The sequence below is a fragment of the Crotalus tigris genome, unplaced genomic scaffold, assembly GCF_016545835.1.
Source record: "Crotalus tigris isolate CLP2741 ecotype Arizona unplaced genomic scaffold, ASM1654583v1 scf7180000024124.1850442, whole genome shotgun sequence".
Classification (NCBI taxonomy): Eukaryota; Metazoa; Chordata; class Lepidosauria; order Squamata; family Viperidae; genus Crotalus; species Crotalus tigris.
This window is the reverse complement of record NW_024100400.1, coordinates 1384893-1408645: the sequence shown is the minus strand read 5'-3', so window position 1 is coordinate 1408645 and position 23753 is coordinate 1384893. Positions and strand designations below refer to the sequence as shown.

Sequence of the window (23753 nt, the reverse complement as noted above, 5' to 3'; positions counted from 1 at the left end):
CTGTTTTATATTTTACCTTCTTGGTGACATATTAGACTACATGAATGATAATGTGTTGCTTCATTGTCAGTGTGCACAATGGGGAAGAGGAGCAATCAATATGATGCTTTTTGTCATCATACTACTTTTATTAAGCATGAAATAATTGGATTTTATACAATGTAATGCCTTGCAAACTGCAGTCTTCTGGAATTCCAGAAAACCTCATACATTGAATGGATTTGTCCAGTGCTTTTTTTGTAAAAAAAAAAAAAAAAAAAAAAAAAAGATGCCGGAACTCACACACGTCATACAACTTGCCTTGTCTACCCTACAAGTTCCATCCAAAAAATGTGCCGGAACTCCGTTCTGGTCGTTTTATGATAAAAAAAAGCCCTGGATTTGTCACTATAAATCAGAAGCCATTGAAACAGAAGCTCACACACATCTGTGTTGTAAATTTATTAACTTATATCCAGGCTGTTCTGAATGTTTTTATCTCAATTATCTTTTAGCTGGCCAGAGTGATGCATTCTCTTATAAAATTGTCAACTTCTGTTTAACAGCCAGAAAGATTTGGCAGGATCTCAGTAGGTATATTTTGATTTGATTAAAATTGTTTATAGTTTAACAATAACAGTAACTGTTAACTTTTTATCTGTTTCTAGTTATAATTTATGATGGTTACTTGTAAAAAATATAGAGCTGACCTTGTAGAAGAGAGTCATTAAGGGGGAAAGAAAAAGGAAGGCATTATGGAGAGACTTGGAGAAAAGTTTTCTAGTGTTTGTCACAGTCTAGCAATAGAAGGAAGTATGAGAAAGAAACTCAAAATAATCGCACCTTGGTTTGTTTAGTATGAGTAGGGCAGTGATGGCGAACCTTTTAGGGACCAAGTGCCCAAACTGCAACCCAAAACCCACTTATGTATCGTCAGGTGCCGGGTGAGTGTAGCTCATTGGGTGGGTGTGGCCAATTGGCTGGGTGGGGCTGTAGTGGTAACGGCAGACTGGGTGGGACTAAAAAGTTCAATCAATCAGTTCCAACTTTGCGAGAGAAGTTGAAATTGATTGATTGATTGAACCTTTTATTTTTGCACATGGCAACAGAGGCCTAAAGCGAAAAGGTTTTATAAAACCCAGCTGAAGGCCTAGGACTGGGGCAACGGCGCACGTGCCCACAGAGAGGCGCACGTGTGCCACAGGTTCGCCACCACGGGAGTAGGGCCTGAACAGATAATAATAATAATAATAATAATAATATTATTAATAATAATAATAATAATGGGATCATAAAATAGAGAAAGTCATAGAAAATGATAAAATTAAACTGCTCTGGGACTTCAGAATTCAAACAGACAAGCACCTGCAACATAACACCCCAGACTTAACAATTGTCGATAAGAAAGACAAAAAAGTCTGGATAGTGGACGTGGCAGTGCCTGGAGACAGCAGAATAGAAGAGAAAGAACTGGAGAAGATAACAAAATACAAAGACCTACAAATAGAAATAGAAAGACTGTGGCAAAAGCAAGCAAGGGTAGTACCAATAGTCATAGGCTCCTTGGGTGCAATCCCAAAACAACTGGAGCACCACTTGAACACCATTGGCATTGACAAATTCGCTATTAGTCAATTGCAAAAGGCGGCCTTATTAGGAACTGCTTCCATCCTGCGACGATACCTGTAATACCATCAAACATCCACATCTGCCTATCCCAGGTCCTGGGTAAGGACTCGATAGGTAGACAAAATGCCAAATCCAGTCTGAACATCTGGCTGACTGTGCGATGATTGATAATAATAATAATAATAGTTGGAAGGAACCTTGGAGGTCATCTAGTCCAACCGCCTGCTCAGACTGGAAACCCTATACTATTTGAGAGAAATGGCTGTCCAATCTCTTCTTAAAGTCTTCTTAAAGACTTCCAGTGTTGGAGCATTCAGTTTCTGGAGGCAGGTTGTTCCATTGATCAATTGTTCTGTCAGGAAGTTTCTCCTTAGTTTTAGGTTGCTTCTCTCCTTGATTAGTTTCCATCCGTTGCTTGTTGTCCTGCCTTCAGGCACTTTGGAGAACTACCTCTTCTTTGTGGCAACCCCTGAGATATTGGAATTCTGCTGTCATGTCTCACCTCGTCCTTGTCTTCATTAAACAAGACATATCCAATTCCAGCAACCGTTCATTGTATGTTTTAGCCTCCAGTCCCCTAATCATCATTGTCGCTCTTCTCTGTACTCTTTCTAGAGTCTCAACATCTTTTTTACATCGTGGTGACCAAAACTGGATGCAGTATTCCAAGTTTAGAGTGGTATTAACACTTCATGTGATTTTCATTCTATCCCTCTATTAATGCAGTCTAGCACTGTGTTGGCTTTGTTGGCAGCTGCAGCACATTGCTAGCTCATATTTATGTGATTATCCACTAGGATTCCAAGATCCCTCTCACAATTATTACTATTGAGCAAGGTACCCCCTATACTATACCTGTGCATTTGGTTTTTTGTTGTCTAAATGTAGAATCTTACTTTTTTCACCGTTGAATTTCATTTTGTTAGATAGGGCCCAGTGTTCAAGTCTGTCAAGATCCTTCTGTATCTTAAGTCTGTCTTCTGGAGTGTTGACTATTCCTGCCAGCTTGGTGTCATCTGCAAATTTTATGAGTTCCTCATCTATCCCCTCATCCAAATTATTGATGAACATGTTGAAGAGCATTGGGCCCAGAACAGAGCCCTGGGGCACTCTACTACTCACTTCCCTCCATGTAGATGCAGTTCCATTGAGGACTACACGCTGAGTATGGCCAGCCAGCCAGCTATGAATCCATCTGGTGGTGATACTGTCTAACCCACATTTTTCTATCTTATCAAGTAGTAGGTTGTGATCTACTTTATCAAATGCCTTACTGAAGTCCAAATAAAATATATCCACAGCATTCCTCTGGTCCGCTAATTTTGTCACTTGGTCAAAGAATGTGATAAGATTTGTATGGCATGATCTGTTTTTGACAAACCCATGTTGGCTTTTGGTAATGACTTTGTTTGCCTCTAGGTGTTCGTTGTTTGATTATCTTTTCCAGAATCTTCCCAGGTATTGAGGTCAGGCTGATAGATCTGTAATTTCCTGGATCCATTTTTGTTCCTTTTTTGAAGATGGGAACTATATCAGCTCTTTTTCAGTCCTCTGGTAGTTCCCCAATGCTCCAGGATCTTTGAAAGATATAGTTCAGTGGTTCTGAGACCACATCTGCCAGTTCCTTGAGAACCTTGGGGTGTAATCCATCTGGTCCTGGTGATCTGAACTCATCTATGTTGGACAGGTGCTCACTTACCATTTTCTTGACTATCTAATCCATTTTTAGGGTATGTTTTTGATTGATTGGACTGTTTTTTCCCTTTATGTAAAGACAGATGCAAAAAACAAGTTAAATAGTTCTGCTTTCTCCCTGTTGCTTGTCACTTTCTTGCCACTTTCTCCCACTAATGGGCCAATCATTTTCTTGACTTTTTTCTTGTTTTTTACATATTGAAAGAAGCTTTTTTTGTTATTTTTGACTTTTGTCACAAGCCTTAATTCATTTTGAGCCTTAGCTTTCCTCACTTCATCTTTGCAGGCTCGGGCTATTTGCTGATATTCTGCCTTAGTTATGTGTCTCTCTTTCCACTTGTTATACTTATCCTTTTTGTCTTTCAATTTATCACAGAGTTCTTTATGCAGCCATGCTGGTTTCTTTCGAGAGCTGTTATTTTTCTTCTTTGTTGGTATTGTGCTAGACTGGGCTTTTATTATCTCACTTTTCAAAACTTCCCAAGCTTGAGTTGTTTTCCCCTTGGGGTTTCTCATCCATGGAATCCTTCCTAAGCTTTCTCTAAGTTTATTGAAATTAACTCTTTGAAGTCCAAGACTCTAGTTTGATTGTATTCTATTGGTTGTGCTTGCATAATGTTGAATTCCAATATTGCATGATCACTCCCCCCCCCAAGGTTCCCGTGGCTTCAACACCTTCTAGCATTTCATCCCTGATAGTGAGAATTAGGACCAATATGGCTAATCCCCTAGTTCCCTTCTCTACTTTTTGTTTATGTTGATGTACAAAAATAATTTAAAGTTTCTAGGAATCCATGTGTTGTCTTGTTTCTTATCTAGCCAACCTCAACTTCTTAACTGAAGAGTTATTGCTAATAGCATCAGAGATCTAACTGGCTTATTTGAATTAAGAAATTTTCACCCATTATTGCTTTATTTATATTTCTTTATTCCATTTATATATCATATTCATCTTTTAATCTTATGTAACTATGTTTCTATGCCTTATGTTGCTTAAGGCTGATCAATGACTGAAATAAAGTACTAATCTGATTTAGCTGAGTTTTAGGTACTGCAAAACAACAATGTAGTGTATATATTCTAAGGGTTAAGGTATCTGACCATCTAAAGTAATTTTGATATATTACTAAAAAGGATAAATGTAGGATAAAAAATTGAACAAGTATAATAATTTGTAATTAAGTAGAATGAATTAGGAGAAGCTATATAGTGCAACAAGGTGCTATAATAATGAAGATAATATCATTCAGAGTTCCCTTTTAAAAATGCATGGAACGTAATGATACAACAAAATGATTCCTGTAATCTCATTTTAGATTATTTTTTAAAAAATATATAATTTTTTAATTTGTCAATTTTTAAGAGAGATAAGAATTGCCTATAAAAATCTAAAATTTACTCTTTGAGAGACTTCATGGGCATATTCCTGTAGTTTTCTTGACAACAGCATAGAAGTGCTTGACAGTGCCTCCTGCTAGTGCTTTTTGATCTGGCTGTCTCTCCTCTGCGTACTAGCCAAATCCAATCTTGGATAGCTTTTTGAACAAGTATGAACAAGGTCAGCTAGGCCATATAGTACATTTGCTAAGAAAATGGATTGTGAATCAGAAATTTTCTAGTGCACATGACAACCATATTATGAATTTAGAAGTTGATGTGGAGCAAGATTCCATATATATTTGTGTTGGTGAGAACATGTGGAATTTTGAGAGCATGTAATGGACCCTTTCACAGGAAGATTCCAGGGAGGTCTTATCGCTTCACTGAATGACTGTTACAGTGGGCACAGTTATTTTCAAAGCATTTCTACATTTAGAAGGCAAACTGATGACTGCTACCCTCACCCCCCATTTGTATATTTTATACCTGACCTGAGGCATACTATAAATAAAGACAATGTTGGAGATCTGTTCATAGGCTTTGTAAGATGCCAGTTTCTTAAAAATAAATATAATTAAAAATACATATGAACAGTCAAACAGGGGTGGGAGTTTGGCAGGACCAAGAAATGTGTCCAGGGAACCACAATGGACATTCAAGAATTAGACAAGTATTTTATTTCACCTTTAGCTCTTCATCCAAAATTTAAGGGCAATAATGGAAGTTATTGAAAGAAGTATTAGCTCAATCTATATTTTAAGGATCTTGTCCCATCAATGCTATTGGAAAAAATCTTTGGCAGAGAAATGAGCACTTCCTAGGACTACATAGATCAGCTAAGGTAGAAGCTGAGGAAATAGTTTTTTCAATTTTTGCTGCACTTTCCCCATTAATTGATCTTTTTTTTAGTTAAAGATTTCCACTGACTTCTAGAATCCATGGTTCCAAACTAAACACACTCCATTTACCCAATTACCACTGGAATAATGGTAGTGGTAGAGGCTTCTGCTGGCATATTGAAGCAACCACCTGCAGAGAGGAAAATCTATTGTAGGAATTAAGACCCACTAGAACTTCTAATAGCTTATTCATCTCACCCACTACCAAAAAGCACTATAATTATTCAACAACTCTTCTACTTTTTTTCTTTGAGGCTGCTATTGTTCCTAAAATATATAGTAGAAAATCTTCCTCTTAATCTTTTGTTAAATGCAGGAAGGATGGATGATTGATTTAGGAAATGTATAATCAAATCTGTAACAGATGTACATCAAGCAGGAAGTACATTATTAAAGATTTTCTCCATGTCGTGTGTCTGTGTGTAAAACTGACACATGTAAAAAGTGCAGCTGATAATATGTTGTTATAAATTGGTATATTTTAACACTGGCTAACAATTATACATAATTAAGATTTAGACTTTATATAGTAATCACAACCCAATGTAATAGACTGCATCTCACAGTCTTGTGTAAAAGAATGACAATGATGAGAATGAGACAAAATAAATGAACATAAATGACTCTTCACCAGAAGAACAAACTGAAAGTCCACTGTAAAGTAGTAGCACTTGCAAAGATAATACCACTGATTGCAGGATTTGAGGTGGTGGTGCAGTGCATTATCTAAGGCCCATAATTAATATTTTGCTGTGTCTCTTAACAATCAGCTGTTCTAAATACAAGGGTGTTATTAGAAATCTTCAGTTTTTAAAAAATGTAAATAAGCGATCTAAATACTTTTGATTAATTATTTCTGTGTATCTTTAAATTGTCAGTTTAGGATCCTTTTTTCATATGAAATAAAGAGCATTGGGACTCCTGCATTTAAAAAGAATCCTGCCAATCAGTTGCATCAGCCAGTATAAACTAAAACACAATAAATGTTCTGAATATAATAGAGAAGTTATCTCAAATCTATAATAAATAGTATTGAATAAGATGTGCAAGTAATTGCCAGTCAAGATAAATACAGCATAAAACTTTAGGCCTTACAGTTTTCCCCTCACAGTTTGCTCTTCTACCTCTCTCAAAGGCAAATGACAGAAGCTGTAATGATTTTTAAATACTGATCTGACAGCCAGTTCATGGGAACACACTGATAAATAGAATTTATCAGTCATTCAGGTCATTCTTACTTGATGAAGGGTCTGTTATCCTCAAAGCTGAAGAATGCATAGACATAAAGACAAGAATGTCAGCATTAGAATATAATGACAAAAAGGTACCATATAGGTAAGCAATCAAACAAGTACATCTCCAATTCAAATCATAGAAAGCTAGAGAAAAAAATTGGACAACCAGGTTGAAAACTAACCTCTTTTAATGCCATTAAAAGATAATGTTTTGTCAGCCTACTAATAATGTGAACAACCAAGGAAAAATCACCAATGTTGTTTAATTAACAATACATTTCTACAGCCTTTAATAAGAATACATTTTTTGCAGCTATATTCTTTCTGATTAAGCATTGATTTTCATGCTGTGCTTTTGAAATTAGTCTTTTCAGAAACAAACATACTGTAATATGTAAATAACCACACATGATAATTTCTTTTTAAAATATAATATGAAAATTATGATCTACATGAATTTTTGAAAAAAGGATGAAGCTGTAGTTCAAAAATCTTGTTTTCCTTCTCATATCCATTACTGCTGAATAGATATTTTCTGGAAGTTTAGGTGTCTTTATAGCAGGGTAGGTATGTAGTCTATGTCAGCAAACTGACAAAGAATGATGTTGACTATAATTCACTTCATCAGTTACATCTGAATAAGTGGAACAAAAATGTCTATAAACTTTTATGCCATGATCAGTGTATTACTCCAAACACTTTGAGGTTTTTCACTGAACCTGTTTCTCCATCAGCTCTCTTAGAATAAGAGTACACATTACACTATACTGATGATGCTAAAAGTAACTATACAACATAAGCCTTGGAGGTCTTCTAATCCAACCCCTGCTTAAGCAGGAGACTATCTACCATTCAGGACAAACATTTTGTTCAATTTCTTCTTGGAAACCTCCAGTGATGGAACACCCACAACTTCTGGAGGAAAGCTCTTCCAGTGTCTGCTAACCAGACACTGACTATTGAGAATTCTGAATTGTTTTACTGGGATACCTCTCAAAATTATCATTTAGCTAAATTAAGGTATAAGAAGGAATAGATGAGATTTCAGAGTTAAAAAGTTAGAAACATTTTCTTTTCTTTCAGTCGTTAAATTTATTATTCATTTAGATTTGTATCTCACCTTTTGTACAGGAGTTTAAGGTGCTGTCTCCTATTATTTCCACATAATAACTCCGTGTTTTCTCCTATTATTTCCACATAATAACTCTGTGAAGTAAGACTGGCTGAAGGAGATAGACTGGCCCAAAGTTACTGAGCCAGCTCCCATGGCTGAGGCTGGACTAGAATCTGGGTCTCTCTATTCCTAGTCTAACTCCTTAACCACTACACTGATATGGCACATCATTTTTTAATAGTATACTGGTTTGATATAGTACATATTAATTGTGATCAACCCAGATTTGTTTGCTGAAATGGGTGATTATAAAAATCAAATAAGTAAATAAATAAACTGCTTCTATCAATATGAAAAACTGCTAGTTCGAAAGGAAATGAATTCACAACTGATCATAAGTCCCTATTTTAAAAAAAACTGCACAGAAAAACATCAAGACAAAAAAACCCGAAGAATTAAAAAGGAAGACAAATAAAAACAGAAAAAAAAAACAAAACAGTTCCATGTCTGTATATGTGTATGAATACATATGTGATCTCAAGGAAAAATACAAACATTTTAAACACAATCATTCTTAAAAATATAACATTTGTGCAGAGAAACATAATCTTTTAAGAAAAACTGTCAGGAATGATGAGCAAATTTGTTTAAATCTATTCTCGACTCTAAGATTCTTCAAAGCTCTTTGCTGACATCATATTAATTTCCACCAAAACAACTTCCACAATTTTAAATGTAACTAAACCAAAGAAAGATGAAGGACCTCCATAATGCTTCCTTAACTGAAACATCTATTTTTCTGGTGGTTCACAGCCATGCCTAATCTGAAGCATTTTTTTCTTTATTGGATCTTAACAGCTCTTGGAGTATGTTTCACCAGCTTCAGCTGTTTGCTAAAAGCAGCTATTTCTGGACAGAATTTAACTTCAGTATTAATTTTCCTATTTTATTATTATAATAAGTTATAAGTGATGTGGCCCTTGAAATGACATGAAAATTTCACTCAATTCACTATTTGGCTTCTATAATTCTCAATTGTGTTGCCGTTTGAAGCATTATTACCCAAAGTTTTAAAAAAGAATCACACTTACTGAGTAATCATTTGGACAGTACATTTTGATACTTACCATTAAAGGTTGGAAGACCAATCGCAATAATCCAAGTGTTAACAATGTTGATTGGTGAGCTACAGTATCTTTTCCGTATTATACTTCAATATAAGTCAGACCTGTCTTTGAAATTTGACTGACAATACTACATTTTTAGCCAAAGGACTTTTTTTTATTCTAGTTTGTTTTATAGACTTGGGACTTCTTATTGTTGCATGACATCTGCGTGTAGAAAGTTGCACTTTTACTTTGCTAGAAGTACATTACTTAAGAAATTAGTAATATTAGCTACCAATGATGGCCAAGAAGCATGAAGTTTGAAATAAGCCAGGTAAGTGAAACCTTTTACATACTGACTTCAAACTATATAAAAAGATTTGAATGCATCTCTCTGGCATAGGTGCACACATGGACACACAGTCACAAAACCTGAAAGGTAATTAGAATTTAAATAATTTCAAAACTACTGTTCTTGGGGATGGAAGGACAGACTTTCTGTTTGTCTTAAAATAGGGGTTCCTAATTTTTTTCCATCCTACCTCCCTTTAGTATAATTTTAAAGTACACACTTCCCCTAAAATCTAAACACCAAAATGAACACAAATGAATAATGAAAATAATACAATGAAACTTTGGGAAAGGTGGATCTATTTTACCTATGCAACTAAAAGGCTCTCCAAAACTCCTCTGGACTCTACAAGGGAGGTACATCTCACAGTTTAGGAGATTCTGCTTTAACAGAAAGTGGAAGCTTTGGACATCATCCAAGCATTTCTCATACTCAAAGTATGGATCCTCAAAATGGATCCAAAAAGATCCAGACTTGAACAATGGACCCTATCTAACAAAATGAATTTTAATATGGAGAAAAGCAAAGTTTAAATATAGGCAGGAGAAATCAAAGATATAAGTACAGACTAGGTGAAACTTGGCTCAAGTTTGAAGTCCTTGAAGTCCTAGTGGATGATCACTTGAACATGAGCCAGCAGTGTGCAGCAGCAGCCAAAAAAGTTAATACAATCCTGGGTTGTGTAAAGAGAGGCACAGAATCAAAATCACACAAAGTATTAGTACCGCTTTATAAAACCCTAGTAAGAATATTGTAAGCAATTTTGGTCACCATGCTACAAAAAAGATGTTGAGACCTTGGAAAAAGTTCAGAGAAGAGCAACTAAGATGATCAAAGGCCTGGAGATTGAAACATATGAAGAACGGTTGCAGGACTTGGGTCTGGCTAGTCTAAAGAAAAGAAGAAATAGGGGTGAAATAGTATTCCAGTATTTGAGGGGCTGCCACCAAGAAGAGGGGGTCAAATTATTCTCCAAAGCACCAGAGGGCAGGACAAGAAACAATGGTTGGAAACTGATCAAAGAGAGAAGCAACCTGGAATTAAGGAGAAACTTCCTAACAGTGAGGACAATTAACCAGTGGAACAGCTTGCCTTCAGAAATTGTGGGTGCTCCATCACTGGAGGTTTTTAAGAAGAGACTAGACAATCACTTGTCTGAAATGGAATGGAATGGAATAGAATAGAATAGAGTTGGAAGGGACCTTGGAGGTCTTCTAGTCCAGCCCCCTGCTCAAGCAGGAGAACATATACCATCTCAGGTTCTCCTGCTTGAGCAGGGGGCTGGACTAGATGACCTCCAAGGTTCCTTCCAGATCTATTCTTTTCACAAAATATTTAAGAGAGCTCATGAAGTTCATTCCCAATAGCCATCTACTGAGAGTAGCCATTCACCCAGAGTAGGAGAAAAGAGAGAATGAAAGCAGATACAGTACCCCTAGATACAGCAAAAAGATCACTGTAAATATTCTACTCTCATAGAATAACCAAAGCACATATTCCAGTAAAGAGAAGTTCCCTGAAGATGGGCTCCAGCATGAGTCCAAAAGCTTGGAAGAATAAACGTCTGGTCCTGGTGACTGAGCCAGATTGGATCTTGCAACTGTAAATATTGTTTGTTCCTGGAGATGTCAGACAAATCCTTTTATTAACTCATGTCTTTTTTATCCAACCACTCAAAATATAATTAAGAATTATGAGATGGGTAGGAAAGAGGGCTACTATGGCAACTTAAGGATTGAGTTCAGTAGGTGTTGCTTGCAACAAAAAGGGACCTAATCCAATTTCCTAGGGGAACTTAGAGTTGAAAAAAAATTAATTAGTTGACTTAATGAGAATTAATCTCCATTACCCTTGGAAGTCATGCAGTTTATACCAAGGGAGATGATTTCTTAGAAAGCCCTGCCTTGTTTCAAAAGCAAAAATGCAGTAGATTCTGTCTCTAAGGTTGAGCATTATATACATAGTATATAGCTGATTTGCAGGCAAACAAGGTCTAATTTGAATCAGGAATTCATGAATGATATGCTTAAACCTCCCTTAAAGATCTTAAAATATAATTATCTGTAGGGAATAAAAAGAATGGGCAATTTCAGAAGCTAAGGTTACTATTTAGGATCATCATTTCCAGAGATATATAAAAGAAGAGGAATGAGTTATATTTTATAGTTAGAAATTAGATCCAGAAATTGCATCCAAAAGAAAGTCCGTTAAGTACTGAAAGACTTTATGAGAAGTGATAAAAAAGGGCAAATTTTACTTACTGGATATACAAAAGAGGTGTGTTAAATTTCTGAAAGATTCTTGGGTAAAAAAAAAAGTGAATAGAAAACAAGCCCTGGAAGTATATATGATAGGGTTAAAAATTAAACTGGTTAAAGTTCAGGGAAGGAATACAGGGTTGGCTTATTTGATCAAGATTAAAATAGAAAATTAGTTATATCTCTTATATTAGTTCCCTTACTGGAGTTTTGCTGATAAAGAACAAATGATGACACTTTTGGCTTTTAGTTAGAAGATGACTTAAGGGGTTATGAAAGTATATGTAATATTAAAATATGGGGATAAGATATTAAAATTACTTTTACTTGCTAGCATGATAGGGGATTTTTTTAAATCTTTACAAAGCTTTTGTAGCACTTACAAAGACAGAAAGGAATAAGGAGGAACCCTAAGACTGGTCCACCTTGACACTGTTTGGGAGAAAAGGGAGGGAGAGAGAAATTCTGTAAGACTTTCAATTTTCTCTTAAGATAGCTTATATCAGTACATTTAACTTTTAGTGTTTTTATAGTTCCTGAATTGACCTATTTGGAAGTGCTGACAAGAGTAAACAGCACAGAACACTTATTTTATAGTAGCAAAATAGTACATCATTAGATAATCAAATGTCCCAAGTAAATTATGATCTGTGCAAGATATATATTTGCATTGTCTATGATTTTGATAATTGTTGCACTGATTACTATAAAGCTTTGATGTTTTAATATGGAAAAATGTCAAAAATATTTTAGATAGCATAATAATTAAATGTAATAATAGCATTCTAGGTTCCCATCAGCCCAGTTGGATTTAAAAGGTTCGCTGGGGGGGAGATATGTTTTTGATCATTTAGTGTTATACTAGTGCATTTAAAATAGTGTTACAAAAGAGACTTCTGTAAGTGATTTATCAGTTATTATGTATATTGTCTCTATCATTAAATAATTGATCACAATTAACATGATATGTAGGCACCTGGCAGCCTTCAGTGTAATGCCAGTAATGTTACTTATTTATTCATTAATTCCATTTTATAATTGCAATTTCTATGCCATCCATTTCCAAAGAGGCTCTGTTTTTTAATTTTTAATTATTTTTTAAATATATATATATTATTATTATTGGCAATATTTTATTTTTATTATTTTGGTCAAATGATAAATTTGTTACCATCTGGTGTAAAAAAAAAGTGAGCTAGCCAATACTGAGGCGATATTTCTGATGTAAAATGATATTCCTCCCATGTTGGTAGTTATTGAGACAGAACTGTCCAAGTCTTCAATAGCAGCTAATGCCATTGTGGGAGGTTCAATCAACACACAATTGATCCCTGATAGTAAGCTAAAGGAAAGAAACTTGGCCTATTGACTCATATCTCAGTAATGGTATGGAATAGATCTGTCAATGATTTTAGAATAGTTTATATTTTGCAAACTGGGACAATGTAAAAGCATATTATATGGTAAATAAGTGAGGTGTTAGAACAGTTAGTGTGAGTCTGGCTATTTTATTTTTATTTTATTGTATATATATATACATCTAAAAAGACCTTATATAAAAGTTTAATTTTATATCTACAATATTGTCAACGCTGCTAACATCAGATGTTTTTGCATTGACAACAGATGGAAATATAGCCATCTTTTACCTATTGCTTTTAGAGTTAGATGATGCTGGGATGGGGGGATGTGAATGAGAGTCCAGCTAGACTTAACAACACCAAACCTAACATGAGAAACAAGGTTATTGTAACCAGAGCTGATAAGGAATTGGCGGGCTGGAGCTGGAGAGGAGGCCTGTGCTTCAAGCTAATTGGGGAATGTGATTTATGACTGTTAATTGAAGGAGGCAACTGTGCTCTGATATTATGTGCTCAGGGGAGGGGAATTCAGTTTTTGCTTCGATTATGCAGTGCCGATATTATGCTACTCAAAATAAAGATTCTTTAGGGTAAACAGTGCCTCAAAGTTCTTTTGAAGAGTTTCATCTATTGGAACCATGACATTAAGCCAAACTCACCAACTTTTCCTAACTATCTCAGGGTCCCGAGCCCCAGTTACTGTCCCTAGAAAGGAGGGATAAGCTGACAAAGATTCAGGGAAGATCTCAGCATGGAGAAAGAGAGAACTCCTGAATCCAGCACCCCAGCAGTGGCTGCTACCCCAGAGGGGCGAGCGACAGCCAGAGCACCGGTGGGAAAGAAATTTTTTCAGGCCTCCCAGTTGGGGGCAAAGCCCAAGCCGCGAAGACAGCTGATCTGGTAGTCGGAATGGACCCTACCCAGCAAAGACTCCAGACACCTTGAGACGGCCTTGCCACCCTCAAGTACTTCAAAGGCAGACCGGGCTGAGCTGCTATGAAGGGACTCCTGCACCTCATGTTCCCCAGACCAGTGGAAAACTGCAAAACCATCTATCGCTGAGAACTTGGATGAGTGGAAGTACCTGTCCGCAGCACGTAGTCAGTCTTTTGAAGAGTTTCATTTGTTGGAACCATGACATTAATCCTTCAGTGCAAGAATTAAGTATAAAAAGTATTTTCTCTTTCCATCTGAAGAAAAAATTGCTGTCACATGTGACAGAAGAGACAGACATGTCTATGAGCTGTCACAGTGACAGAAGAGACTTGATTATCTTACCTAGGAGGAAATGAGAAAAACCCATCATATAAGTCAGTCCCTTGTTTTGAAGTAATGGTATCTTGCATCCCTATTACTAGGGATCTCTTCTGTTTCCTACTTGCCTTACTTACTCTGTGCATGTTCATTTCCACTCCAAAGTCCTCTGATTACAGACCAGGACAACTAAATATACTGCTCTCTTTTGTTCCCCCCAATACTGCTCTGACTGGCTTGGAGGAATAAATCAAGACACAATTCTGAATTTATGAATGGAGAGACTCAGAATAAAGCTATGTGTCAACTGTACATTACTATTTTAGTTATTTTGCCTACCAAACTTTCCGTCCAAAATAAAAGAAGATTGTGGAAGTGGGATAGTGAAGTAAGGTGATATTGAACACAGAAAAGCATCTCAATGGCAGTAACAGTGATGCTGTGATTCCACAGAAAATCAGCAAAGGTTTTGGAGAAAGATTTTGTGAGTCCAATAAAAGAAAGAGCAAAGAAGAAGAAGAAGAAGAAGAAGAAGAAGAAGAAGAAGAAGAAGAAGAAGAAGTAGAAGAAGAAGAAGAAGAAGAAGAAGAAGAAGAAGAAGAAGAAGAAGAAGAAGAAGAAGAAGAAGAAGAAGAAGAAGAAGAAGAAGAGACAAATAAAAAAATTTTAGTTATGAGTTGAAAAGCATGGGCAAACTTAATTCTGCACTTGAACTTCCTTTAGATTTTTCTGTTAGCAAATTACCTGCGTTTGGTCTCACAAGCTCAGTGGAACAGTCCTGTGTCTTAAACAATGAACGATATCACCCTAGGCTCTGTCTCCTCTTAGCTGCTTTGTCCTTTGCCTCAGAGAGTTTTGGTGGGGTGTCAATGTCATCTGGGGATAAATATAATGGGCATATAATCTAGTCCAGTGTTTTTCAAACTTGGCAAGATATGTGTCTTGCTTTTTCAAGAATCTCCATTAGACATTTAAGATGTGTGGACTTAAACTCTCAGAATTGCCTCAGACATAAAGTAGATGGAGTTTTTGTTGCAGTCAAAACCACTATCTTGATTTCTTTTTACATATTATGTGAACACCATCACCATTACATATTATGTCTGTGCAGAAATCCAGATTCAAGAGGCAATGTGTGCTTCAGAGAGCATGCAGATGTGCATAGAGCACCTGACAATATTATTTTAAACAATAGATGTCTTCTCCCAGAACTTCATATCAGCTATGAAGGAAGCTTTGAGGGCTCAGGAAAGAGTGCCAAATTTCTTTTTCAATGGCTTCACAAAAATATGAGAAAAATAGCTTCACAAAGATAAGAGTTCGAGAAAATGATAAAGGCAATATATAAGATACAAAAGACTAGAGTAATAATCAATGGAGAGAATACAGAGAAAATTGAAATAAATAAAGGAGTAAGTCAGGGATGCCCAATGTCACTTCTACATTTTATTTTAATGCTAGAAGTGCTACTAACCCAAATTAGAACCAATAAAGAGATAAAAGGATTAAAACAGAAGAATATAAGACACAGGCATTTGCAGACGATTTGGTGTTTTTTATAGAGGAACCACTAGAGAGAGGAAATATCTTAATAAATGAAATAGAAAAATATGGGATAGTGGCAGGACTAAAAATTAATAAGGAAAAGACTAAATGTTAGTAAAAAATTTAACTGAAAGACAAAAAAGAAAATTAGAAGAAAATTTGGGATTGCAAATTGTAAAAAAGATTAAATATTTAGGATTTGGCTTACTATAAGATGTTCTTCAATAACAGAAGACAATTATAAAAAATGATATTACAAATGAAAAAAGATTTAGAGACTTGGGGAAAATTACAATTATTAGGAATGATTTCTGTGATCAAAATGAATATTCTACCAAAATTATTATATCTATTTCAGACAGTTCCAATAAAATTAGAAATTTTTTTTTGAGGAATTAAATAAAATGATTAATAAATTTATATGGTTGGGTAAAAAAGCACGAATAAACGTTAAAGTGTTACAGGATAGTAGAAGTAGAGGTGGCCTTGGGCTCCCAAAATGGGAAACTTACTACCAAGCAGCGGGATTACTTTGGATTAGGGATTGGATAAATTTAGAAAATAAAAGGGTTTTAACAATTGAAGGACATGATTTACAGGCTGGTTGGCATGCCTTTCTATGGGGAAAATATAAGAAGTCACACACAGATTTTTACCGGCACCAGATAAGAGATGTGCTGATTTGGACGTGAGAAAGGGTTAAAAAGAAATACTATACGAAAATACCAAATTGGGCCTCACCGATGTAGGCAATGATCCACCCAAATACACTGGACAAAAAAAAGATGACAAGATACAAAGAACTATTAGATAATCAAGGAAAGCTCAGATCAAGGGAGGAATTAAAAGAATAGGGAATAATTATTGACTGGTAGCCATACTTACAGATACAATCAAAATATAGCAAAGATATGGTAGAATATGGAATAAGTCGGGTACCACAGCAATTGGACAAAATATTGACAGGTAAGGAAGGAACATTTTTAATAAAAACCTACAAATATTTATTAGAACTAGAATTAGAAGAAGAAATAGTAAAAGGTCCAATGATAGCATGGGCAAGGAATATAGGTAGAAATATAAAATTAGAATAATGGGAAAGAGTATGGAACATAAATTGCAAACTAACACTGTCAACTGCATATAAAAAAAACCATTATAAAATGTTCTATAGATGGCATTTAACACCGGCGAGATTGGCCAAGATATATAAAAATATGAATCTGGACTGTTGGAAATGCAAAAACAAAGAGGGAACATTCTATCATATGTGGTGGCAATGCCCCAAAGCAAAGATTTATTGGGAGCAGATAAGGAGATGGATACAGGAAATAACAAAAGAATGAATCGAACTTAAACCCAAATTATTCTTATTAGGTATAATTAATCCAAAGATGAAAAAACAACTTCAACACCAAATTATTCTTATTAGGTATAATTAATCCAAAGATGAAAAAATAACTTCAACACATCATTGTACATATAATAACAGCGGCACGCATTGCATATGCGCAATGCTGGAAAAGGGAAAAATATCAACAAATGATATGATTATTTCCAAGATACTAGAATGCGCTGAGATGTACAAATTTACTCTGACAAAGAAGCTACAGAATTTTATGAAATGTGGGATAAGTGTTACAACTGATTAGAACTGAGGAATAAAAAAGTATGAGAAGTGATGTAAATAATTGTAAATAAATGTAAGAGATATAAGGAAAAAATGTATTTTGTATTTTGTTTTTGTAAAGTGAAAAAGGAAAAATAAAAATTAAAAAAAATGAAAAAACATGGGGAACAAAATGTAAATTATAACAAAGTACAGAAATCATTGTTAATATTCTTATGATTAACAGTTATTTAACAAAATGCTTGCCCACGGTTATGTGTCAGATACTAGTAAAACAATATGGGAAAAGAAGACATAGGAGACAAAGATTAGATCTGGGAAATTCTTAAGCAAAAAAAAAAAAAAATCAGTCTCTAAAAAGCTTGAAAACCAGTGATAGGATTCAGCTGGTTCGCACCACTTCGGCAGAACCGGTAGCTAATTTTTTGTTGCCCAGGCGCAGAATGGACTTCTGGAAGCGGCATCCACACAGAGAACTGGTTGTTCACATATTTGAATCCCACCACTGTTGAAAACCATGCACTAATTATCAAAATTCCACATGATTTTGTCAAAACAACTTTGAAATCCAGCCTTATCTCTTCTTTGGTAGACCATGGGAATGATGTTGACATATTTTGACTTGAGCAAAGCATTTCACAGAATCCTCTTTGACATTCTGATTCAATAGTTAGATAAACATTGGCTGGATAATGTGATAGCAATTAGATGGATACAATGATGGCTTAACATTGTACTGAAGTCAGACTGCTAATCAGTAGTTCACTGTCAAACTGTAGTTAATACTGAGTGACTATACACTTAAATCCTGGGCCCTGCACTTTTCAGCATTTCATTATGTAAAATAATATGTTTAATCTAAATTGTTATATCATCATAATCATGATATAGAGGAATTTATCAAATTTGTAGTTGTTTCAGAATTGAGGGGAATAACTAATACCTTAGAAGAGAGGAATTTAGAAGAAGGTAATGAAAATTTAAAAGGATGAAATTTAACAAATGCAAAGTTATGCATTTAGGAAACAGAAATCAAATGTATCGATACAGTCTGATAACTCGTTAAGTAAAAGTACTTGTGAAAAAGATCTTGGAATAGTAGTTGATTACTAACTGAATATGTGTCAGCAGTGTGATGTGGCTGCAAAAATGTTAAACTCATTTTTAGACTGCATCAAGAAAAGCATATTTTTTCAAATCACAGGAAGTAATTGTTTCACTTTATTTTACTTTGCTCAGGCCTCACTACAAGCACTCTGTCCAATTCTAAGAAAAAATCAAAGAAGCTGGGGCAGAAATCAAATTTATAAAAAGAAATTGCAAAGAGCTGGGAATGGGTAGCTTTGAGAAAAAAAGTTCATGGGTGAGGAAGCTATATCAATACCATGCAGATTTCTGGAAAGAGATGACACAGAAGTTTGGATTTTCAAAAAATGTTCTAACTGGGAGTTTGACAGTAGAACCAATTAACCAATTAAGTTGCACATTCATTTCAGGAATGCTTTAATTTGTATTCCTTTTATGAGCAGGGCATTGGGTACCATGGAATTGTTTGCAATTCTGCTTTTAAAATGACTTATTTAGGAAGTTCTACCCATTTTCAGCTCCCTGTTAATCATGGCTATAGATTTATTAAAATTGCCTTTTTATAAATCTAACCTACACTTATGATTATGCAAAGCTAGAGTTGAGCAAAAATTACAATATTAAATAGTAAAATTTGACTAAATTAATTACAATTGAGTCAACAATAGTTAAGCCCCAAATACTTTCCTCTATCCCTTTGAAGGAAAAAAAATGCCAGGAATTTCCTAAAATGACTGTATTTTGCAGCTCTTGTTTCCCAAGAGAAATTAAGGCAATTACTGAGTCTGCTACATCCTGACTTCTCATCCAAGAAACATCCTCAGTTCTGACTGAATGCTGGGGGTTATCTATGCCAGAGGTCACCAACCTTTCTCAGTTGGTAGACCAGAGGGAAAGGGAGGGGGAAGCATTTTACGTGCACATGGCCACAAGCACATACGTGATGCAAATGGGACGGGGCTAGCGCTTGCATGATATTTGCTATCCCTGCTCTGTTCTTGCACGGCATAGCGCTGTCCATTTTTGTGCCCGTAGTATGGCAGCGGCGTCCTGTTTCCCCCCAAGCAGTGGTGGTGTCCCATTTCCCCCCATGAGGTGTGGTGGCAGCCTGTTTTTGTGCCCCATGGCACTACCACAAGTGTGTGGGGGGGTGCGTGCACATGTGCGTGCACTGGCCAGCCTGTCCCATGTCCCAGTGGCCAGAAGCCCATGGCCCACTACTGGGCCACGGCCCACAGGTTGGAGATCCCCTCAGAGTTATCTGAATCAGAGTGCAAATGGTTGTGAAATCTTCTTGGAACTGCTGAAAGGAATGTGTTGTAAACAGGGCATAGGTGGCGTTGTATTCTTCCCCCTTTGTTGAGAGAGGGCTATTAAATTTTAAGATAGATGGCCTCTTTTACCATGACCGACCTTCAAAGTGCTAACAACCAGATGATTGCAAGGAATATAAATCTTTCCATTCCCCATTCAGTCAGAACTGAGGATGCTTCTTAGATGAGAAGTGAAATGTCTTCAAGAAGAAACAAACAAAGAAAAGTCTAGTTGCCTTTTGAAAAAAGCACCTTTGGGACAACCATCACCTGGAGAACCATGACCTGATCTCCACAGACTCTTTGAAAAGTTTACTTGATGAATCTAGGCACCTGCTTTTTCATGTGCCTTCTGGGAAACAGCACACAGTCAAAATGAGCCAATCTGGCCAGCATATATTATTTCTAGTTTCTATTCCTCATAATAGCAAGTAACCAACTATTACAACACTTTTTGTTCTCTTGAAGGTACAATCTGAATCCATTCTGTTCATTTCTAGCCACCCGTTCCGCATAGTTTCCTATGCTTTGTCTAGGGAACCAGAGCTTTTTCCTCTGTGAGGATCTAAAAGTTATTTCTGAATTCCAATTTCACAGAGCTGATTTGATATAATCACACTTCGTCTTTTCTTAAGAGCTGAAATATGGCCACTGACTGTTCCAAGTTCTCTTTACTAGTACAAAGCATGACTATAACTTTGTACTTGCTGCAAATATACAGCAGGTTCTTTTTCTGACTGCAGAGTTGTGTGTACTTATCTTAACCTCTTAAGACAGTATCAGTAGAAATGCTTTTATTTCTTTTTATTTCATTTGTTTCATTCTCAGATTCTCAAGAACATTTCATTGGAAATGTATCTCTGTGAATAATATTGAACACAGTTTCTCTCCCTGATTAGTCTAGCTGAAGATAAAGTAATACAGAAACTTTATTCTGTACAATCAATGATTAAATGTTCTAAGTAGAGATGTATCCCTATCTATTATAGCACAGGTGTCAAACTTCCTGCGTCATGTAATGTGTTGGGATGTATCACAACTGTTTTTGCATTGCTGGAGCTGGGGTGGGTGCAGCATCCATCTGATGCAACTGGCCCATGGGCAGGCAGTTTGACACCCCTATACTATAAAAAGCAATCTGAAGAAACATGTATTCAATTTTTTTATCACTTTAAATGCTGACACACCTGGTAGGCCTACCAGGTGTGTCAGCATTTATTAACTAAACTAATAAGCAAAGAAGAACTTTGCTTTAGATTAACCAATGTGATCTAATATCTAATCTCACAATTTTCAGTTAATTACTTCAGATATTGAATGTAACATATAATAATGTGACAAATAACAATAAAAGAAGTGGTGGTGATGGTATTCTTATTTTCCAGTTTAAACCAATTACCTTTATAGACTAGTAATGCTTCCTGGGAAAAGTAAGTTATGTAAATTATATATACTTTGAATTTCAAGGGAAAAAGGTATTTTGGACTATGCAGAGCTATGAATACAGCATTTCTCTCCAACTCCTTCAACCAAATAAGTTGTTTTCCATTATCATACAGCAGCTGTGGAGGGCAAAAATGTGATGCTGGGAAAAGACACAGCTGCTTTAATGGATTGCAGACAATTGCTGGCAAGACAAGGCAAGACAAGAAACAATGGATGGAAACTAACCAAGGAAAAAAGCAACCTGGAACTAAAGAAAAATTTCTTAACTGTTAGAGCAATCAACCAATGAAATAGCTTGTCTTCAGAAGTTGTGGGTGCTCCATCACTGGAGGTTTTCAAAAACATACTAGATAACCATTTGTCTGAAATGGAATAGGGTTTCCTGCTTGAGCAAGGGGTCTCTTCCAACTCTAGTATTCTATAGTCTAATTGCTACATTTGCAACCAGTTTGTTCTTAAGCTCCTTTTGATTCTTTTGGCTGCAAGGCATTGCATCACGCTATAAATTTTTCTTGGTACAAATCAGCTTCATTGGATAACAGACAGAAATGGATGTAATTTATCTCACACTACACATAATTTTATATTTCAGCTTTTAAACCAAATCTTACAGCTTTATTTGGAAAAAAGATTTTTCTGCCTCTGATAATTATGGCTGACATTTTGGTGTACTTTTAATCTATACATTGTTTTTTATAAGTAGTGATCATTATGAGACTGAGGATTTTCCAAGAGAGGATTACAAACTAAGTATTCTAATTGCAGTAGTGTTGTCTTATAATCACTAGAAATTGGAGGGTGTTTACAGTAATTATTAGCCATGATGACCCATGATTATGGATCAGCAGCAATACCAAGAGGATGGCTCCTGACCTTCAAGTAAGATGATAGGACAACCAGCATGGCAGTCTGCCATGACATGCTCTTATTTCTATTTCTCTTCTCCAGCATATGAGAAACCAGATCACCTTCCAGGAGAAGAGGGTCATCATCTTGCTCCCCAAATCTTATAAGATCTCTCTGTCAGCGATTGTATGTGATATAGGGATAAGACATAAATTTGTCTATGATTTGTTCATATGCATCTACATACCTACATATCTACTTAGAAAACTACCCTTATTAAGTTTATTCTTATCATTAAGAGTATTACTAAACCTATTTTTTTAATTCTGGAAATCTTAGGAATGCTGGAAAAGGAAGTAGATTAGATACAGTAGATAGAATTTTTCCCCAGATAAGCATCAAGGAAGATAGGACACAAAAAACCTTACTGAATCAAACTAAGAGATTATTATCCAGTTTATGGGCCACAAACTCATAGAGATCTTGAAGAGTATTATAGACCAGTTGTCCTCTTGAAGTTCTCTTCAAACACTTCTCTTCACCTTCCCCCACCACACACACACACACACACACACACACACACACACACACACACACACGGGATGAAGACGCAGGATAGAGGTTTGTGTGTGCTCACTGACAAGAATGATGGATTGATTCTTTTTCTATTGCTTTTAAAAGAGAAATCCTTCCATAAGCTGAGCAATTTCTCTTCAAAAAGCAAATACAGACCATCAATTGCCTTTTCAATCTATTTTACCATTTTAAACACTTTTTCCCCCCAAAATAACTTCAGTATGTGCGTTCTTCTTTATTTCAACAGTAATCACCTGACATTTACATGTCCAAACAATCACTGTAAGAGGGGAAAAAATAGAAATAGTAGCTGTTGTGCTGCTGAAGGAAGTCACCAGATCTTTATGAATATATAGAGGCACGCATTCTTGTATGTGTGTATGTGTGTGTGTTTGTGTGCATGGGCAAAAAATAATTTGCAAGAGCATTTGACAATAAGATAGTGGTCTACATGAGGAGAAGGAAGAAATGATCACTTTACAAGATTAAGAGTAGCTAAAGATCTGAAATACCCGTTCCTTGCTTTTCCTTCTAAATGTAATTTTGGAAAGTATTTGTAAGCATCAGAGGAAAGATACTGCAAAGGTGGTAAATCTCCTCATGAAAGGCGAGCAGGTATTCTTTTTGGTGATAATCTCTGACCTTTCTAATACAGTTTGTGTAATGTCTTTCTAAATATTAGTTTTAATAATATTATTTTTAAATAATGGGCCCGACTTTCCTCTAATATTGGGGGGGGGGGGAATCTGTTTTCCAGTTTTGTTTAATCCAAGATGCTGTTATTCATTTTTAAAGCTGTGCTCATGATTTGTTTCTGTTTTGGTTTGTTTAAGCATGAACATCCAAGGCCCTTGTAATCAGTCCAGCAGAGAAGCAGAAGCAGCCATTCAATATATTATACCATAGAAAAGTGGGGCAGATATTACACTTGCTAGCATTGAATCAATAAAAAAATCCATCCATGTTAGCAATACAAAATAAATCAACAACATAAAATTATTTCCTGCTTTTGCATTCATTGCTTCAATGTTCAGTACAAATTATATTTT

General features: G+C 35.7%; 1 protein-coding gene across 28 annotated transcripts in view; it reads right to left on the bottom strand.

The window, feature by feature from the left end:
- ADGRL3 (adhesion G protein-coupled receptor L3) overlaps positions 1-23753 on the bottom strand; it is a 638839-nt gene that overhangs the window by 114248 nt on the left and 500838 nt on the right. For 19 of the 28 annotated variants that reach the window (XR_005554203.1, XM_039322771.1, XM_039322772.1 and 16 more), the window contains one exon: positions 6821-6847. The exons of the other annotated variants lie outside the window; for them this stretch is intronic. Coding sequence is in view for 18 of the 19 variants with exons in the window: in XM_039322771.1 (XP_039178705.1) it covers positions 6821-6847 (27 nt within the window). In the remaining variant the exon portion in view is untranslated. The remainder of the gene's footprint in view (positions 1-6820; positions 6848-23753) is intronic. 28 annotated transcript variants of the gene reach the window in all.